Consider the following 21,457-nt stretch of genomic DNA (forward strand, 5'->3'; position numbering starts at 1 on the left):
GCTCTCCTGTGTCCCTCCTGCGTATCCGGCGGCAGCGGCGTGTGTGTGTTAAAGGAAGTGCCGGTTCGTGCACTTCCTTTAACACATACACGCCGCTGCCGCCGGAGACGCAGGAGGGACACAGGAGAGCCGCTCGCTGTGCCCTCCGTGTCCCCCCTAGAACTGACTTGAGTATAAGCCGAAGTGGCTTTTTCAGCACAAAAAAGGTGCTGAAAAAGTCGGCTTATACTCGAGTATACACGGTTTATTGTTTATAAAAACATGTAATGACCATCCAACATACACACAGCCAGTGTTTCACATACAGTTAAAACTACCACATGAAATATATATATTATATCTTTCTTACTCAGTGGCGTTGAGGGGGGGGGGGGAGTACAAAGTACCCAGGCCCAGGTCTGATGAAGGGGCCCAGTGATGGCCCAGTGGGGCCCTGTGCCCCCTCCCCCTTACATGGCAGCAGCAGTTGCAGCTCTTATCCTCAGCCCAGCACAAGCTGCTGTGTGCTGGGCTGCAGTGAGGCCATTGAGGCACTTAAAATACAATTTTTTCAGTATTTTTTTCTAAGGGTGCATGACCACGCCGCCTGTTATTAGGCCACGCCCCTGAAAAGTACCTGGGCCTGGTCAGGCTCTCTTCTGCCCTGTTGTTACTATAATCCAGCTATAACGTCCCACAATATATAGCACTAGGGGGGTCATTCCGACCTGTTCGCACGCAGCGGTTTATCGCTGCGGTGCGGAATGTGCATGCGCGGCAGCCGCAGTGCGTGTGTGCGACATTGCCCAGCGACCCGTCGCGGCTTACAAAGGAAGCGGTCGCAGAGCCGACCGCAAAGAAGATTGACAGGAAGAAGGCGTTCCAGGGCGGATCTGGACTGTTTGGAGCCGTTTTCGGGGGAGTGGTGAGTAAAATGCAGACATGTCCAGAAGAATGGAGGGCGGATGTCTGACGTCAAAGCCGGCACCAGCATCGCAGAGATCATCGCACAGGGTAAGTAGTTATAGGTCTAGTCTTCTTTTGCTTGAAATGTTTTTAGCTTAGCAGGGCTGGACAAGCGATCACATCCCTGCAAAGCTAAAATACACTGCCCCATAGGCGTGTACTAGTTGATCGCAGTAGCAGCAAAAAGTTGCTGGCTGCGATCAACTCGGAATGACCACCTAGGTTACATGCAGCTTTATACTTGTATTACTGTATCATATGAATAGTTACTTCACTTCTTGCAACCTTAGCAACAATGTAGCGAATTCCCTGTTAGTATTCCAACACATGCACTCAATGGGTGTGGTTCGTTTTATCGACAGTGTCTAGGTCGACAATGTTTAGGTCGACCACTATAGGTCGACAGTCACTAGGTCGACATGGATGGAAGGTCGACAGGGTTTCTAGGTCGACAGGTCTAAAGGTCGACATGAGGAATTTTTTGTTTTTTTGTGTCGTTTTCTTCGTAGAGTGACCGGGATCCCAAATTAGTGCACCGCGTCCCCTCGCATGGCTCGCTTCGCTCGCCATGCTTCGGGCATGGTGCCTTCGCTCCGCTACCGCTTCGCTCGGCACACTTTACCGTTCCAATCGTAGTCCACGTGGATCGTTAAGTATGAAAAAATTAAAAAATAAAAAAATGTGAAAAACTCATGTCGACCTTTAGACCTGTCGACCTAGCACATGTCGACCTAGAAACCATGTCGACCTTCCATCCGTGTCGACCTAGTGACTGTCGACCTATAGTGGTCGACCTAAACATTGTCGACCTAGACACTGTCGATCTTCAGACCGGATCCCGCACTCAATTGGTTAGTAGCCCAAGGATATTTTTCAAGCTTCAGCAGATTAATTAGCCGCTTGCTTATTGCTCACAGTGTCGTCCAGTCACATAGACACAATTTATAAATATGTTAGTTCATTCAAGCCAAGAGTAGAAGTGTTAGAAATAGCGCAGCATGCCGTGGGTTTAGTTGTAATTCATCACACGTGTGGATACAAGCCGGAATATATATAGAAAACGTCCCATTTATCCTCGGTGATCTGTCCATCCTATTTGTAGTGCAGTAAATTATAAGTCCTAGGCACTAATGGCCTGGTGGACTCTGACCCACCAGACTTGTATCTACATGTGTGTGGTGAGTTACAACTAACCCTACAGCAAGCTGCACTATTTCTAACACTGCTACTCGTGGCTTGCATGTACTAACATATTTATACATTGGGGTATATTTACTAAAATTCGTATTTGTACCGATTTGGAGTGAGATTCATCACGAATGACATCGAATGTGTAATTGTGCAACTTTTTGATTTCCGATGTCGATGTCATTCGTAGTTTTGTAAGGTAGAATGCGGCCGATTTAGTGGTTTTGCGGCCGTGTTATGTGGTTTTTTTACGACTGCGTCACATTTTGGTTACGGCAGTGTTTGTCCGTCCACTGCCGCGTTTTTTTCCTAAGTTTCGTTTTTGTCACTCGTCCGTGATTGGTTTGATTCGTGATGGAGGAGTGTCTGTGCACATTACTATAAAAACGCCCCAAACCGTCAGCACCTCGTGGGTTTAGCTAGTGGAGAGGTGAGAGGAAGGTGTGTTAGGAGTTGGAGAGTTGTTTGGAGTTTGTGGAGGATTTGAGGAGTTTTTTTGCGATTGTTGAGTGCTGTACTGTGTGTGTGTAAGTAGTCTTGTCATACTTGTTGTGTGGTTATTTAAAAGTTTGTTTATTTTTTTGTCATTGTTTTTTTATTTAACGTCTATTGTCATTGTTTGTGAGTGAGTGAGTGAGTGAGTGAGTGAGTGAGTGAGTGAGTGAGTGAGTGTGTGTGTGTGTGTGTGTGTGTGTGTGTGTGTGTGTGTGTGTGGTGTGTAGTGGTAGTGGAGGAGTGTGTTTATTGTTTTTTTTTTCTCAGTGTTATTTGTTGTTTGTCCTGATTATGTCCCAGTCAGAGGTGAGTGAGGTGGAGGAGGTGAGTGAGAGGGAGGAGGTGAGTGAGGTGGAGGAGGTGAGTGAGAGGGAGGAGGTGAGTGAGAGGGAGGAGGTTAGTGAGGTGGAGGAGGTTAGTGAGAAGAGGGGGTGGCTGCTGCTGCGGCCTCCAGTGATAGTGATGGTGTTGTGGCTCCGCAGCCACGCACCACTACAAAGACTGGCCGCAATGTCAAATTTAGCTATGCTGAAAATATGGCTTTGGTGCGGGAGCTGATGAGGCATCATCGGCAGTTGTTTGGCCATGATGCTGCAAAGGTGTCGTCACGCAGGAAGAGTGTTCTGTGGGGGAAGGTCATTGCGGCTGTGAATAGTGAGGGTGTGGTGAGGCGGATCGAGGACACGTGCCGTAAGCGTTTTTACGATATAAAGCGCCGTGTCAAGGCGAAGATGGCCAAGGAGGCTAAATCGACCCGCCAAACCGGGGGTGGACCCCCCTTCCGTGCATCTTACTGCGATTGGGAGGAGCCTGTGCGTGCACTCATTCCGCAAGAAGTGGTTGGTGGCACTTATGTCCAGGATTCGGATCGGCCAAGGCAGGATGGTGAGTTATTTGTGTTTTTTTTACAAACAATTTAAGCATGTGTGCTTTGTCCTTAGTTGTCTGAAATGTCTTCTTGCTAATTGTGGTTGTCAGTTTGTTCATTCTTCTAATGTGTTGGTGATGTAGTGCAGGCCTGGCCTACCTGTGGCTCACCAGCTGTTGTGAAACTACAAGTCCCATCATGCCTTGCCACAGTTTTGCTATTAGGGAATAATAAAACTGTGGCAGGGCATGCTGGGATGTGTAGTTTCACTACATCTGGAGAGCCACAGGTTGGCCAGGCCTGATGTACTGATTTTTTATTTTTTTTGTTTTTTAAAAATATTACTGGTTGCCTTGAAGTTTTTCTGGTGTTGTAACTGAAAAGTAAATGTTTGTAGGTGTGTTATGATTTTAATTTTTTACATTGTAAACAAAGGTTTTTTGTAAATACATTTCATCTCATTTATGATTATTGTGTGTTGTTATGGGTTGCCCTTTGTGTGCTTGATGTGTTTTTGATTGCATATTTGGTTGTGATGTTTCCAATTTTTACAAGATATTTTGGACTAGTGTTTTATTATTATTATCCCAAATTGGGTCCTTAGCGTGCAATATTGTGGTTGTGTCAAGCTACAACGTTTTGTTTTTAAGTAGTATAATTGTTTGCATTATGCGCCTTTGATTTTTTTTTTTCAACATTTATGCTAATTTAAAGAATACGCAACCAATGACGTCAGGCAGAAAAGCATAAGCATCGTTTAGTTTAATTCTCATCAGGTACCACATATGTTTACATCACAATAAGGAATTTGCAAAAACATATCACCAAAATAGTATGTTCATAAGGACATTCTTCATATTTCTACAGTACGCCAGAGAAGCAGCACAGCCAGGCCACAGCCAACACTGCCGAGAGATGCAGATGGTGGCAATGCCGGTAAGATTTAACTGTATACACATATTCTGCAAACACATTGAAACACAAAATGTTAAATCCACCAACACTAAGGCGCCCATCACAGGGCTCGGTTACTGTGGCAACGAGGCCACCCAAGAGACGCCGTCTTGAGGCTCCAGCACCAGCATCACCACCCCAACGGCGCATCTCCGCAGTGTCGGCCGTGCCACCACTAGTTTTATTGGCCAGCCCCCAAAGTGAGGATCCACAATCCCCGCAGTTGTCTGGTGAGTAAACATAACAATTACGTGTAAATAAGTAAACAAACAGTGTTGTTGATTTATTAACCTGGAGAAGGCATAAGGAAGTTAAAAAACACTGATATGTGCAAGGTGATAAAGGCAGCAGTACAAAACAAACACAACTGTTAATGTACATATTGGATCTGTTTGCCTTGTGCCTTTCTCACCTTGCACATATCACTGGTTTTTCACTTCCTTATGCCTTCTCCAGGTTTATACATCTGCCCCACTGTTAGTACATCGAAAATTATAATATACTAATGACCAGTCATCCTTGCAATAATCAACAACAACAAGCAGATGGTGTTAAGGTATTTTTAGATAGATAATTGTCAGATGGGATGTTGGCCATATCAACACTTTTTTGACACAAAATTATTGACGTAAAAAAAACAGAAATGTTAAGTCTCATCCAATTGTTTTGCATGGCCAACAACACCACTTCTAAACATAGGGCACCTTAATACTTTTTCATCCATTGTTAATGTGTACATTTTAGGCCACTATATTTTGTTTAGTTTTTGGCAAACCACTGACTGCCTTGAACAATGTATGAGTGTATTGGCCAACACATTTATTGTATTGTGTGTGTTGTTCCAAAGGAAGCTTCATATCCAATATGTAAATGTAGTACTTTGTATTTGTTAGAGTTCTTCGTGTTTAAACATTAATTATGGCTCAGAATCCTACTATACCCCCCAAAAAAAAAACAAATGAGTAGTGAACGTTAGAAGCCACATATTTATAAAAAAAAGGTGAGCTACATAGTTAAGTTTATGCCACAATCTATTTAGCAATTACAACATTAATATTAAGAAGTAATGCATGTTCAGGTAAAGCTATAGTAAGACAAATGCTACATATTTACTAAATAGTGGCTATCTTCAACCCCATACAGACCCAGGCATCATCACCGAGGATGCCCAGCAGGAACATGACCAGGAGACCTTCACACTCCACCTGCAGCCCATCGATCCGACTCAGACAACCACTCCGCAGGACATACCCCAACCACCCCAAACATCCCACAGCCCACAATTGAGCACAACACAAGTTGACACACAAATGGGCCCTGAGTTTTGGAGCCGTTGGTCGTCACAACAGGCGCAATACTGCGCAAGCCTCAACACCCACAGCCAATACCTGTCAAGTCTGCCCCATCATTTGCCTAGACTGAGTCGCAACTCAGGCAGACTTATAGTGCAGGTGGGCCGAATTGCGAACTCCATGGAACAGATGAGGGCAGACAACACCCAAATGCAGTCAAACCTCCAACGCATCTTGGATGATCAGCAGCGGCAGCAACAATCACTTATACAGATAATACAACACAACCAAATGATCAACGACAACCTCTCACGCATGATAGCTAACAACACTGCCGCTAACACTCAGCTCACAGCAAGCTTGAACAATCTAAGCCAAAGCCTTAGTGTGTTGGCATCACACCATGCCACATCTAGCTCGGGGACAACGACACCAAGCCACACCCCAGTTCATTCCCCAGTCCGACGCTCAAGTCGAACCCGCACCAACGAGCCAGCACAATCCTCGGCACCCAGCACACAAAGAAAAAAACATTAATAATGTTCGGTCAGAATATATTGACCATTACAGTGTTTTTTCTTTTAGATTGGTCGCAAAAAGTTGTGTGTTAAAATTAATAAATTGTGAACACGCAATATGTGTATTGTTTAATTAGCTCCACAAACCACATGCACATTAGTGTCTTGGGCCAGATGTGGATTGTTAGAAATATATTGCCTGCCCCTAGGTGTACTCAACTCAACATGTGTGTAAGCTATGTCACCCAGCACATTGTCCATGGCCGCAAGATTAGATAAAGCTACCCTGACTGCATAACACTGCGACTCCTGGGTAGGGAAGCAGAGAGAGGCATCTATGTAGCCATCCAAGACATCCAAAACCTGAGTGGCCCTTCAAAAATACAATACTGTTTTCTATTACATTACAAAAGCTCCACTTAGACATAGACGTGTATGTATGTTTTAACTCACCTGAATTAAATATTTTTAAAAGGTGGCCTGTGAGTTACTAATTACATTGCCAGTCACAGGCTGGAAGCTGCCGGTAGCCATAAAGTGCAACACAGGCAGGAGTTTGGGCAGGCCTGAGACAGAGCAAGAGCGTACTGTCTCAGGGTCTAGGGTCAGTTTGACAAGGTCATACAGAGGGAAAAAAATAATTACATTTAGTCTGAGCATCTGTATAACATGGTCATCAGCAGTTTTGTTATCGTTTAAAGTCACACAAAAAAAACAAGCCATGGCCAGCCTATGCGGAACATGTACAACCTGCTTACCCTGTTGATTTTCCTGGCCAGGGTTTATTGTAGCCTCATGGAGCAGTGTCAGGTATCCCCCAGCAAACAAGACAGCAGTACTACACATAGTAGCAGCCATTTCAGATTGAGAGTGGTGAAAAATGTGTTGGGGTCCCTTTTAAAGGTCCAAAAAGTCATGTGTGAGTAATGTAGAATTGACAACACATGTAAACACGCTTCTCAAAAGCAGGTCTACTTTTTTTTAGGCTTTTTGTACGATTAGTAATTTTTTGCGGCCGCAAATCCATTTTCACGGTTGAGATTTCAAATACGAATGCTTAGTAAATGACCGAGTTCTAGATCTAAACAGCCGCGTTTGACTAAAGGTGTATTCATTCGTATTTTTACTACACAGCCGTAATAAAAATACGAATGCCCTCATCACTGCCGTGATTTGAGTTTAGTAAATTCCCGAGATGACACTTTGAAGAAAAAACACCATCTCGGTCAAAATCGGGAGCTTAGTAAATTTCCCTAATAGTTTCTATGTGAATGGAAGACCCTGTGAGCAATAAGCAAGCGACTAATTAATCTGTTCCTTGGGCTACTAACCAATTGAGCGCATGTGTTGGAATACTAATGGTGCATACACACTATGCGATTTCACAAACGATATCGTTCATTTTCAGCCTTCTGAGCAATATTGTTTGTAATATCACCCAGTGTGTACGCTACAAACAATGAACAATGCACAATCCCACACCTCATTATGGGTGTAGTATGGTTTGCCGGCGGCTGGGTTCCCTGCGGCCAGTACACCGGCGCCAGGATCCTGACCGCCGGCATGCCAACAGCGGGGCGAGTGCAAATGAGCCCCTTGCGGGCTCGCTGCGCGCGCCACGCTATTTATTCTCCCACCAGGGGTGTCGTGGACCCCCAAGAGGGAGAATAGGTGTCGGTATGCCAGGTGTCGGGATTCCGGCGTCGGTATACTGAGCGCCGGGATCCATACAGCCGGCAAACTGAATACCACCCCTCATTATTGCCCCCCTCCATCGCCCATACATGCAGCTCAATTTGGGCTTATCATCCAAAACTGCATGTACGGGCCGACCGCAGCATGACGTCACTGTATGATATCGCTGGCAATACAGTACAGTGTGTATGCCCTGGGTCAGCCACTTTGGAGTGTAGGGCGAACACTATTGCTCATGGAGCGTATCGCATAGTGTGTAAGGACCTTAACACGGATATCACTACATTATTGGTAAGGTTGCAAGACGTGAAGTAACCATGGGCCTAATTCAGACCTGAGCATAGCCATGCAAAATTTTACACGGCTACGATCAGTTACTCAGACATGCGGGGGACGCCAAGCCCATTTGGACCTACAATGGGACAGGACCAGGACAGAGGAGGCAGGGAAAGAACAGAAGGGACAGGACAGCGGTAACGGCAGGGACAGAATAGGGAAGACAGGACAGGGGTTATTGCAGGGACACGACAGAGGGGGCAGGGGCAGAACAGAGGGGACAGGAGGGAGAGGACAGAGGTAATGGCAGGGACAGAATAGAGGGGACAGGAAGGAAAGGACAGAGGTAATGGCAGGGACAGGACTAAGGAGGCAGGGGCAGAACAGAGGTGACAGGAGGGACGTGACAGAGGTAATGGCAGGGACAGAACAGAGGGGACAGGAGGGACGTGACAGAGGTAATGGCAGGGACAGAACAGAGGGGACAGGAGGGACGTGACAGAGGTAATGGCAGGGACAGAACAGAGGGGACAGGAGGGACGTGATAGAGGTAATGGCAGGGACAGAACAGAGGGGACAGGAGGGACGTGACAGAGGTAATGGCAGGGACAGAATAGAGGGGACAGGAGGGACCTGACAGAGGTAGTGGCAGGGACAGAACAGAGGGGACAGGAGGGACGTGACAGTGGTAATGGCAGGGACAGAACAAAGGGGACAGGAGGGACGTGACAGAGGTAGTGGCAGGGACAGAACAGAGGGGACAGGACAGAAGTAATGGGAGGGAGAGAACGGAGGTAATGGCAGAGAGGACAGAAAGGACAGGAAGAACAGAGTTAATAGCATGGGACAGGGCGGAGGTAATATCCCGGTGGTCGGGATCCCGGCGGTCAGAATATTGACGCTGGGATCCCGACCATCGAAAATGCCGACAGCTGCACCAGGGCTATTCCCACTTGTAGGTGTCCCCCAACACCCATAGAGTGGGAATAAAACCTGTGGCAAGCGCTGTGAGCCCGCAAGGGGCTTTCTAGCGCTCGCCCTGCCTCCAGCATTCTGGCGGCCGGGATCCCAGTGTCTGTATTCGGACCGCTGTGATCCCGGCCTGCCGGGACTCCATATCCAACACGGATAGACAGGATAGAGGCAACGGCAGGGACACAAAAGTGGGGACAAGCGTGAATTATGGAGGAGGTGGAGCTGTTGGCACCCGCTGCATGGGGGAAGCAAAGGTACAGACAGCAGGTTTATCTCTCTCTCTTGACCTCCTAGGCGCCCACATGATGACCTAACAGTAGCACTTACATTGAAAGAGATGCGGGAAGAGGCAGAGGGGAACATCCTCTGATGTGCTGAGCCTGGCCTGGGTGCGGTGTGGATCCGGAGCCCCAGGCCGGCAATGTGTGTGCTCGGCTCCACCTTCAGCCACCACCGTCGGGTGCCCACTGCACTGTGGATCTTTATGGGTACATGGCCAAGGGGGAGGAGTACAGATGGGGCCCCAAAGGGACGTCCACACCGGGCTGCTGCTATCCCCGGCCAGGTGCGTCCAGGCGCGGCAAGGTGCTGTCAGCGCTGCTCCTTCCCTCTAGCCCAGAAGTAAATGGCAGGTTCGGCGGCACTGTATTAAAAATGAAATATCCCAGGCAGACTTGGCGGCAGAGGCAGGGAGGGACCCGGATAGCCAATATGGTGGTGAGAAATCTGCACGCCCCATTGGGGGTTGTGCACTGCGTGGCCGCACGTGTCGAACGTGCCTAGAGCTGGCCCTGATTGCTAGGATAGTATTGTGAGATCTGCAATCTATGTACTAGGAGAGGTATGTGGTTAACATCCCGGCTGTTGGGATCCCATACCGATCCCCTAGGAGAGCGGTGTGAAGTCTGCACTCCATGTAGAAGGACAAGGGGGGTCATTCTGACCCGATCGCACGCTGCAGTTTATCTTAGCGGTACGATCGGGTCAGAAAGGCGCCGACGCAGGCCAGACGTCTGATCTGAAGACCATCGGGCCGCTATGATCGCCTCTGCCTGATTGACAGGCAGAGGCGGTCGCTGGACGGGGGGGGCGATGCCTTTACACTTCTGCACTGACATGGGGGCGGGATAGCCCTGTGCTGGGCGTCCCCCCACATGTCAGTGTGAATGATTGTAGCTGTGCTAAATTTAGCACAGCTACGTTCATCTCGGAATGACCCCCAATGTTGTGAAGTCTGCACTACATGAAGAAGGAGAGCATGTGAGGTCTGCACTCCATTGCTGGATAGTATTGTGAGATCTGCCATCTATGTCAACTTACATCTTTGCTATTTCGCCTAATTTGGCACAACATGCAAAACACAGCTAAGCTGTTTTTCACGAGTAGCGAGTGGATGGATTTTAAAATTTTTGTTTGTCATAATAGAATATGTATAAAGTAACATATAATAATGTGGAAAAAACTCCACCTAGGTCTAGTGATCCAGGAATCCAACTCTGGTAGCTAGCAGGGTTTTACCCAGTAAGGACCCAGGTGACCTGCCGTGTAAACGGGTAACCTGGGTCATCCGACCTGGCTCTTGCTTACAGCAAGGGGAGAGCCGCATTCCACCTCAAGTAGGTGATGTCATCTCCAGGCGCTGGCACTGCATCTGTGAACGGTGATAACCAGGATCGGTGCCGCAGTGAGAAAGGGTCTGTCACAAGAACTGTGGAACTGTGTTTCAAATCCTGGAACTTAGGTGTAAGTCTACAAAGCTTTGTGAAATCTGCTCTCCATGTACTAAGAAAGCATGGTGGGGTGTACAATGCATGTGCTAGGAGAGTATAGCTAGGTCTACAATCCATGTACTAGGAGTGTTGTGAGGTCAGCAATCCATATATTAAGGGAGCGTAGTGATGTCTGCAATCTATTTACTGGAGAGCGTTATGAGTCCTGCAATCCATGTACTAGGCAAGCATTGTGAAGTCTACAATACATGTACTAGGAGAGTGTTATGAAGGTTACACTCCATGTACTAGGAAATCGTTGTAAGGTTTGCAATAGATGTACTAGGAGAGCATTGTGGGGTGTGCATTGCAATTTGTTGTACTAGGAGTGTTGTGAGGTCAGCAGTTCATGTATTAGGGGACAGTAGTGATGTCTGCAATCCATGCACTGAGACTGGAGGGGGGGAGGTTCAGGAGAAATTTGAGGAAAAATTACTTCACAGAAAGGGTAGTGGATAAGTGGAATAGCCTCCCATCAGAGGTGGTACAGGCTAAGACAGTAGGGCAATTTTTACATGCATGGGATAGACATAAGGATATCCTTACAAAGAAATAAGGATCACATAAGGTTTGATCTTCTGCTAAGCTAAAATACACTCCCAGTGGGAGGCGGCATAGCGTTTGCACGGCTGCTAAAAACTGCTAGATAGCGATCAACTCGGAATGACCCCCAATGTTTCATGTGCTAGGAGAGTGTTCTAAGGTCTGCACTCCATATTTTAGGAGAGAACTGTAAAGACTGCACTTCATGTACTAGGACAGCATTGTGAGGTCAGCAATCCATGTACTAGGAGAGCACGGTGGAGAGCATTTTGGGATGTGTAATCCATGTACTAGGAAAGCATTGTGAGGTCAACAATTCATGCAGTAGGAGAGCATTGTAGGGTGTGCAATGTATTAACTAGGAGAGTATAATGAGGTCTGCAATCCATGTACTAGGAGAGCACTGTGGCGTGTGAATTGCATTTTCTAGGAGAGAATAGTGAGGTCAGCAATCTATGTACTAGGAGAGCATTGTGGGGTGTGCAATCTATGGGGGTCATTCCGAGTTGATCGTAGCTGTGCTAAATATAGCAACGCTACGATCAGGCACTCAGACATGCGGGCACTCAGACATGCGGGGGGACGCCCAGCACAGGGCTAGTCCGCCCCGCATGTCAGTGCCGGCCCCCCTGCAGAAATGCAAAAGCATCACACAGCGGCGATGCCTTTGCATCTCAGGAGTTACTCCCGGCCAGCGCAGCTCCTGCGGGAGAACCTCCTCACTGCCCCGGGTCGCAGCGGCTGCATGTGACGTCACGCAGCTGCCGCGGCCCGCCCCCCCCAAACGGCCAGGCCACGCCTGCGCTGGCCGGACTGCGCCCCCTAAACGGCAGCTTAACGCCGCCGTCCATCCCCCTCCCGCCCAGCGACCGCCTCTGCCTCAGAGGCGATCACTAGGCAACGACGGCTGGCATGCGCCGGTGCACTGTGGCACCGGTGCATGCGCAGTTCCGACCCGATCGTTGTGCTGCGATAAACTGCAGCGAGCGATCGGGTCGGAATGACCCCCTATGTACTGTCAGAGCACGTTTTAAGGTCTGCAATTCATGTACTAGGAGAGCATTGTAGGATGTGCAATGCATTTGCTAGGAGAGTATTATGAGTTCTGCAATCCATGCTCCATGTACTAGGAGAGCATTAAGGGGTGTACAATGCATGTACTAGGAGAGCATTAAGGGGTGTACAATGCATGTACTAGGAGAGCATAATGAAGTCTGCAGTCCATGTACTAGGATAGCATTGCGTGGTGTGCAATCCATGTACTAGGAAAGAATAATGAAGTCTGCAATACATGCACTAGGAGAGCATTGTGAGGTCTGCAATCCATGTACTAGGAGAGTACTGAAGGACGTGCAATGCATGTACGGGTGTAGTATGGTATGCCGGCGGCCGGGCTCCCGGCGACCAGCATACCGGCGCCGGGAGCCTGTCCGCTGGCATACCGACAGCGTGGTGAGCGCAAAGGAGCCCCTTGCGGGCACGGTGGTGCGTTATTCTCCCTCCAGGGGGGTCGTGGACCCCCACGAGGGAGAATATATGTCGGTATGCCGGGTGTCGGGATTCCGGCGCCGGTATACTGTGCGCCGGGATCCCGACATACGGCATACTGAAGACCACCCGCATGTACTAGGAGAGTATGAGGTCTGTGATCCACGTACTAGTAGAGCATTGTGGGGCGTGCAATCCAGGTACTAGGAGAGCTTTGTAGGATGTGCAATGCATGTACTAGGAGAGCATAATGAGGTCAACAAGCCATGTTCTATGCGAGTGTAGTGATGTCTGCAATTCATGTAATAGCATAGCAGTGTGAGGTCAGCAATTCATGTACTAGGGAAGAGCTAACTATGTGGTGTGTAGTAGCTCAATAAACTGATCTCATATGTACGTACCGACTTTATCAAATGCTTCTTTAAGTTCCGCTAGCTCCTCTCTGGAAATGGTGATTGTACTGTTGGCCATTTCCTGTACAATCAGGTGGATAACTCAAGCAGTTATACCTGGAACCTAGAAGTGGAAGAATGAAGAAATGATTAGTTACCTTTTATATTTTCAAGTCAGACTTACAGTAACTATAGCTATAAATAAATGTATGGAAGGCAAGGATAGAACAGATCTGCCAATTTAAATGAATACTAATCAGGCATTAAGGGAAATTTTCAATGACACGCAAAAACTGCTGACAGCTATGTTTTATAAAAATATTGTAATAATCCTATGACATACGTAAAATCAGAATGTATAGTAAATGCACTGCAGGAGGCGCAGTCATGGCATCTGCATTTCCACCTATATTTGCATGAACCCTTTTTTATATCCCAATTTCCCTTCTGGTCCATAGGAGGTTCCTGACGACCTCCCTGAGCTCCCCTTAGGACACAGGCATAACGGTTTCACAGATGTAACACCGCAGTCTAAACTCCCCACCTGCTACTGTCCACGGAGTGGGTGTAAGGATCTGCAAAACCAAGATGGCGGCAGCAGGTGTGGTACAGCATTTTCATCTTCTGACGGGAGGAGACAGTCTGTGCTGCGTGGGGGCTGGATACACAAACACACCTTGTTACACAACCACATGAAAAACTAGGATTTTGTTTTGTGGGACAAGATTTATTCAATACTATTTTTTGGGAAGGTGCCTGGTGGAGGAAGTGCTAATTGTTTAGCAGGCTGTGCCCCAAAAAATATATTTAGAATTTTTCAATTATTGGAGATGTGGACAAGGCATTGGACTATGGGGGTCATTCCGAGTTGATCGCTCACTGCCATTTTTCGCAGCGCAGAGATCAGGTCACTACTGCGCATGCATATGCACCGCAATGCGCAGGGGCGTCGTACGGGTACGAAGCGGATCGTTGCTGGGCGATGAATTTAACGAAGAATCTGTTCACACAGCGGATCGCAAGGAGATTGACAGGAAGAAGGCGTTTGTGGGAGTCAACTGACCGTTTTCTGGGAGTGTTTTGGAAAAATGCAGGCGTGTCCAAGCGTTTGCTGGGCTGGTGTCTGATGTCAATTCCGGGACCAAAAAGACTGAAGTGATCGCAAGGGCTGAGTAAGTCCAGAGCTACTCAGAAACTGCACAAAATGTTTTTGCAGAGCTTGGCTGCACTTCCAAAGCGAAAATACACTCCCCTGTGGGCGGCGACTATGCGTTTGCACGGCTGCAAAAAATAGCTAGCGAGCGTCAACTCGGAATGAGGGCCTATATTTCCTATGGGACAACTATTGCACATTCCAGAGACACTTTATAAGAAAGCCATATTTCTAGCATATAGAGGTAACAAAAAACACAACAACTTTCAAACATAAGAAAGTGGCACTTGTAACAGAGAGTTCTTTATTCTCATGATTTATTTAACACATGAGTCCAGGTCTGGTGCTACTTGGTACCACTACACAAACCAGTGTGGTCTTCTAGGGCAGTAGGGTTTAGGTGGCACAACATTGTACATATGAGCACAGAGAGCATGCGCCAGCCCTGGACCAATCTAATCCGAATAGTATTTTAGGTTAAAAAATAAGATTTTAAACCTACCGGTAAATCTTTTTCTCGTAGTCCGTAGAGGATGCTGGGGACTCCGTAAGGACCATGGGAATAGACGGGCTCCGCAGGAGACATGGGCACTTTAAGAAAGAATTTAGGTATGGGTGTGCACTGACTCCTCCCTCTATGCCCCTCCTCCAGACCTCAGTTAGATAAACTGTGCCCAGAGGAGACGGACAGTACGAGGAAAGGTTTTTGTTAATCCAAGGGCAAGATTCATACCAGCCACACCAATCACACCGTATAACTTGTGATATACTAACCAGTTAACAGTATGAAACTAACATAGCATCAGTCCAAGACCGATGAAAACTATAACATAACCCTTATGTAAGCAAAACTATATACAAGTCTTGCAGAAGTAGTCCGCACTTGGGACGGGCGCCCAGCATCCTCTACGGACTACGAGAAAAAGATTTACCGGTAGGTTTAAAATCTTATTTTCTCTTACGTCCTAGAGGATGCTGGGGACTCCGTAAGGACCATGGGGATCATACCAAAGCTCCCAAACGGGCGGGAGAGTGCGGATGACTCTGCAGCACCGATTGAGCAAACAGGAGGTCCTCCTCAGCCAGGGTATCAAACTTATAGAACTTTGCAAAGGTGTTTGAACCCGACCAAGTAGCAGCTCGGCAAAGTTGCAGTGCCGAGACCCCTCGGGCAGCCGCCCAAGACGAGCCCACCTTCCTAGTGGAATGGGCCTTAACAGATTTTGGTAACGGCAATCCAGCCGTAGAATGCGCCTGCTGAATCGTGTTACAGATCCAGCGAGCAATAGTCTGCTTTGAAGCAGGGGCGCCAACCTTGTTGGCCGCATATAGGACAAACAGTGCTTCTGTTTTTCTGACTCTAGCCGTTATGGCCACGTACATTTTCAAAGCCCTGACCACATCAAGGGACTCGGAATCCACCAAGTCTCGCGTAGCCACAGGAACCACAATAGGTTGGTTCATATGAAAAGATGACACCACCTTAGGCAAGAATTGAGGACGGGTCCGCAATTCCGCTCTATCCATATGGAAAACCAGATAGGGGCTTTTATGAGACAAAGCCGCCAATTCCGACACTCGCCTAGCCGAAGCCAAGGCTAATAACATGACCACCTTCCAAGTGAGATATTTTAACTCCACCGTTTGAAGCGGTTCAAACCAGTGCGACTTAAGGAAACTTAACACCACATTAAGGTCCCAAGGCGCCACCGGAGGTATAAAAGGAGGCTGAATATGCAGCACTCCCTTCACAAAAGTCTGTACTTCTGGGAGAGAAGCCAATTCTTTCTGAAAGAAAATGGATAATGCCGAAATCTGAACCTTAATGGAGCCTAATTTTAGGCCCAAATTCACTCCAGTCTGTAGGAAGTGAAGGAAACGGCCCAGATGGAATTCTTCCGTAGGAGCATTCCTGGCCTCACACCAAGAAACATATTTTCGCCATATACGGTGATAATGTTTAGCTGTCACGTCCTTCCTAGCCTTTATCAGCGTAGGAATGACCTCATCCGGAATGCCTTTTTCCGCTAGGATCCGGCGTTCAACCGTCATGCCTTCAAACGCAGCCGCGGTAAGTCTTGGAACAGACAGGGCCCCTGTTGCAACAGGTCCTGTCGCAGAGGAAGAAGCCACGGATCTTCTGTGAGCATTTCCAGCAGATCCGGATACCAGGTCCTTCGTGGCCAATCTGGAACAATGAGAATTGTTCTCACTCCTCTTTTTCTTATTATTCTCAACACCCTGGGTATGAGAGGAAGAGGAGGAAACACAGACAGACTGGAACACCCACGGTGTCACTAGGGCATCTACAGCTACCGCCTGAGGGTCTGTTGATCTGGCGCAATACCTCTGTAGCTTTTTGTTGAGGCGGGATGCCACCATGTCTATCTGGGGCAGTACCCACTGACTTGCAATCTGTGCGAAGACTTCCTGATGAAGTCCCCACTCTCCTGGATGCAGGTCGTGTCTGCTGAGGAAGTCTTCTTCCCAGTTGTCCACTCCCGGAATGAACACTGCTGACAGTGCGCTTACATGATTTTCCGCCCAGCAAAGAATCCTGGCGGCTTCCGCCATTTACACTCTGCTCCTTGTGCCGCCTTGGCGGTTTACATGAGCCACTGCGGTGATGTTGTCTGACTGGATCAGAACTGGTTGGTCGCGAAGTAAGGACTCCGCTTGACAAAGGGCGTTGTATATGGCCCTCAGTTCCAGGATGTTGATGAGACGAGTCATCGGAACCAACTGCGACTTCGGGATATTGAGAATCCAGCCGTGTTGCTGTAACACCTTCAGTGAAAGTGAGACGCTGTTCAGCAATTGCTCTCTTGATCTCGCTTTTATGAGGAGATCGTCCAAGTACGGGATAATTGTGACACCTTGCTTGCGCAGGAGCACCATCATTTCCGCCACCACCTTGGTGAAATTCCTCGGGGCCGTGGAAAGCCCAAACGGCAACGTCTGAAATTGGTAATGACAATCCTGTACCGCAAATCTCAGGTACGCCTGATGAGGTGGATAAATGGGGACATGAAGGTATGCATCCTTTATGTCCAGAGATACCATAAAATCCCCCCCTTCCAGGCTGGCGATGACCGCTCTTAGCGATTCCATCTTGAACTTGAACCTTTTCAAGTATAGGTTCAGGGACTTTAAATTTAAAATGGGTCTGACCGAACTGTCCGGTTTCGGGACTACAAACAGGGTTGAGTAATATCCCCTCCCTTGTTGAAGCAGGGGAACCTTGACCACCACCTGTTGAAGATACAATTTGTGAATTGCATTTAACTTCTTCGAATTCCAGCTTGTAACCCTGGGAAACAATTTCTATTGCCCAGGGATCCACCTGTGAGTGAACCCAGATGTGGCTGAAAAGTCGAAGACGTGCCCCCACTGGGGCGGACTCCTGTAGCGGAGCCCCATCGTCATGCGGTGGATTTTGTAGAAGCCGGGGAGGATTTCTGTTCCTGGGAACTAGCTGTGTTGTGCAGCTTTTTTTCTCTGCCCTTACCTCTGGCAAGAAAGGACGCACCTCGTACTTTCTTGTTTCTTTGTGATCGAAAGGACTGCATTTGAAAATGTGGCGCTTTCTTAGGCTGTGAGGGAATATAAGGCAAAAAATTTGATTTACCAGCTGTAGCTGTGGAGACCAGGTCCGAGAGACCTTCCCCAAACAATTCCTCGCCCTTGTAAGGAAAAACCTCCATATGCCTCTTTGAGTCGGCATCACCTGTTCATTGCCGGGTACATAGGACTCGTCTAGCAGAAATCGACATAGCGTTGATTCTAGAACCCAGTAGACTAATGTCCCTTTGAGCATCCCTCATATATAAGACAGCATCTTTTATATGCCCTAGGGTCAATAAAATGGTATTCTTATCTAGGGTCTCAAGTTCCGCTGATAAGGTTTCTGTCCATGCTGCTACAGCGCTACAAACCCAGGCCGACGCAATCGCCGGTCTGAGTAAGGTACCAGAATGTGTGTAAATGGACTTCAAGGTAACCTCCTGCTTGCGGTCAGCAGGATCCCTGAGGGTAGCCGTATCTTGGGATGGCAGCGCTACCTTTTTGGATAAGCGTGTCAATGCTTTGTCCACCCTAGGGGAGGATTCCCACCGTATCCTGTCCGTTGGCGGGAAAGGATACGCCATAAGAATCCTTTTGGGAATCTGCAGTTTTTTGTCTGGAGATTCCCAAGCATTTTCACATAATTCGTTCAACTCATGTGAGGGGGGAAAGGTTACCTCAGGTTTCTTTCCCTTATACATGTGTACCCTCGTGTCAGGGACAGGGGGTTCCTGTGTGATATGCAAAACATCTTTTATTGCAATAATCATATATCGAATACATTTAGCCAATTTTGGCTGTAACTTGGCATCATCGTAGTCGACACTGGAGTCAGAATCCGTGTAGGTATCTGTGTCTACTATTTGGGATAGTGGGCACTTTTGAGACCCCGAAGGTCCCTGCGACATAGGGACAGACATGGGTTGACTCCCTGGCTGTTCCCTAGCTTCAGCTTTGTTTAATCTTTTGTGCAATAAATTTACATTAGCACTTAAAACATTCCACATATCCATCCAGTCAGGTGACGGCGTTGTTGATGGAGACACCACATTCATTTTCTCCTCCTCCCCCTGAAAGCCTTCTACCTCAGACATGTCAACACACGCGTACCGACACACCACACACTCAGGGAATCCTCTTATCTGAAGACAGTTCCCCCACAAGGCCCTTTGGAGAGACAGAGAGAGAGTATGCCAGCACACACCCAGCGCTATATGACCCAGGAAAAAACACTATATAAATATATGTTTACCCAGTAGCGCTGTTTTTACACACATATATATATATATATATATATATATATATATATATATCACAAGTCCTTTGAGAAAGGTGCGCAGACACCGAAACGGCTGTCAGGGGTACAGGAGGAGTGTCTCCAGGAGTGGTAAACATGCTTGTAAACGCTGCTACTTAATGCTTCTTTGGAACCAATTGCTTGGGCATTTATGGAAACCTTTTATTGATGAATAAATATTTCTCTATTGGTTGTGCGGATCTCTTCCATTTCACTCAGCATGCTGGTGGTGAATACGAGGACTTGTGATATTAATTTATTGGATCAAGCATCCAGACGTGTGGCTTAGTGATGTGTGCAGTTCATGAGATTTATATAAATAAATATATATATATATATATCAGGGACGTGCAGGCAGGGGAGGCAGTGCCTCCCCTATCATTAAAGGCATTAAAAGAATACAGAGAAGATACTTATGACATGTTCTGTGTCATAAGTATCTTTTTATAATAATCTAATCTTTTTTTAGCATTAAAAAAAGATTTCGGAAGCACCTTGAACGGTGCCTCTCGGTGTTAATTGTAAATGTCCGGAAGCAGGGGGCGGGCAGGGGGCGTGGCCATGCAGAGGGCTTCAAAAGCCTATTTAAAAAAGCATTGGAAGCGGCACCTATAGAGGTGCCGCAGTGCAGCAGGGACGTGCTTTCAGCCCATGAAAGCACGCCCCTGTCACAGTGATTGGCCAGCAGATGCAGCAGCAGCACTCACTGTCAGTGCTGCTGTTACTGGGAGACAACCCGCCCAGCTGGAAGGCGCCGGTACAAGCACCACAAACGCCAGTGAAGTCACGGCTGTCCCGCACCTCGGAGGAAAAAAGGACAGACCACGGTGCGCATCAAGGAGAGGTGAGCTTCGCAGGATGCACTGCGCTCCCCGGGGCTGCCAATAGCTGTAGCCTGCCAGCTTGTGCAGTGTGTGCACAGAGCAGTGGACATGAGGGGAGACATAGTGGGGAAAATCAGGGCTGGATAGGAAAAACGGACAGTGCCACTGAACCACTAAATGAGTCTGATTGCACTGTTGTTGGAACATGCTGCAGTCAGTCTTTATAAAGTAAAATATCATGCAGGTTGCAATACTTTTTTTTTTTTTGTACTTAAAAGACTGACAGGCTGCCTACAGAGGTGCACTGGCTGATAGGGGGACATGGAAATCTATCTGGGGGAGGGGGGGTAATGTGTTGTAGGGGGAGGAAGGTTATTTAGTGCCAGAGGCGTATTTATTTATTTGCCAGCATAGAACTCTCCCAGGGTGCAGGCTAGGGGGGGGGGGGGGGGGGGGGCACTGACTGGCGCTGCTACCCACTGCCATAGTTCAGATCCAGCAAGAATTAATCTGCAGCAGCAGTGATATGTCTGAGACCCCCTGGACGGGATGCCAGCGGTCAGAATACCGACAGTGGCATCCCGGCCTTTAGAATCCCAACAGCACCACAGAAAGTAACCTAACTCTTCCTTCACACTACCTGTTGGTACCTTACCCTAACCCTCCCCAGTGGTACCTAACCCTCCCTTCCACACTGCCTAAACCTAACCTTCCCCGCTTGGTGCCTAACCATAACCCTCCCTCCCCGGTTCCTAACCCTACCTTCCCCACTGCCTAAACCTAACCCTCCCCACTTAGTGCCTAAACCTAACCTCCACCAGTAAGTGCCTAACCCCCCCTCCCCAGTACCTAACCATCCCCTTCCTGTCCCTGCACCCTAACCCCCCTTCTAATGCCTAAACCTATCCTCTCCCCCCCCCCCCCCCCCCCCCCCCCCCGTGGCAGAGCACAACTAAAAGTACGTTCGGGATTCCAGGTGTCGGTATTTTGACACCGGGCTCTTGACTCCTGCCGGTATTTAGACACCAGGATTACGCAGTCGTTCAGGGTTCCGGCTTCAGTATTTTGACCGCCGGAATGCCGTCCGGCCGCATTTTAACTGCATCTCGTTAAGCAGTTTGGACTGTAAATGTAATTTTGGTATTAATATGTGAATTGAGGATTAGTGGGGTTATTGTAGTGTATTGTAGTGGGGCTATATATGTAATGTGGGGACTTGTG

General features: G+C 47.9%; 1 protein-coding gene across 2 annotated transcripts in view; it reads right to left on the bottom strand.

The window, feature by feature from the left end:
• Nucleotides 1–21,457, bottom strand: part of PLS1 (plastin 1) — a 285,009-nt gene that overhangs the window by 152,454 nt on the left and 111,098 nt on the right. For both annotated transcript variants that reach the window (XM_063915993.1, XM_063915994.1), the window contains exon 2: nt 13,408–13,522. In XM_063915993.1, coding sequence (XP_063772063.1) covers nt 13,408–13,477 — 70 coding nt within the window. In that variant the 5' untranslated portion in view covers nt 13,478–13,522. The remainder of the gene's footprint in view (nt 1–13,407; nt 13,523–21,457) is intronic.

This window comes from Pseudophryne corroboree, chromosome 4 (genome assembly GCF_028390025.1).
Source record: "Pseudophryne corroboree isolate aPseCor3 chromosome 4, aPseCor3.hap2, whole genome shotgun sequence".
NCBI lineage: Eukaryota > Metazoa > Chordata > Amphibia > Anura > Myobatrachidae > Pseudophryne > Pseudophryne corroboree.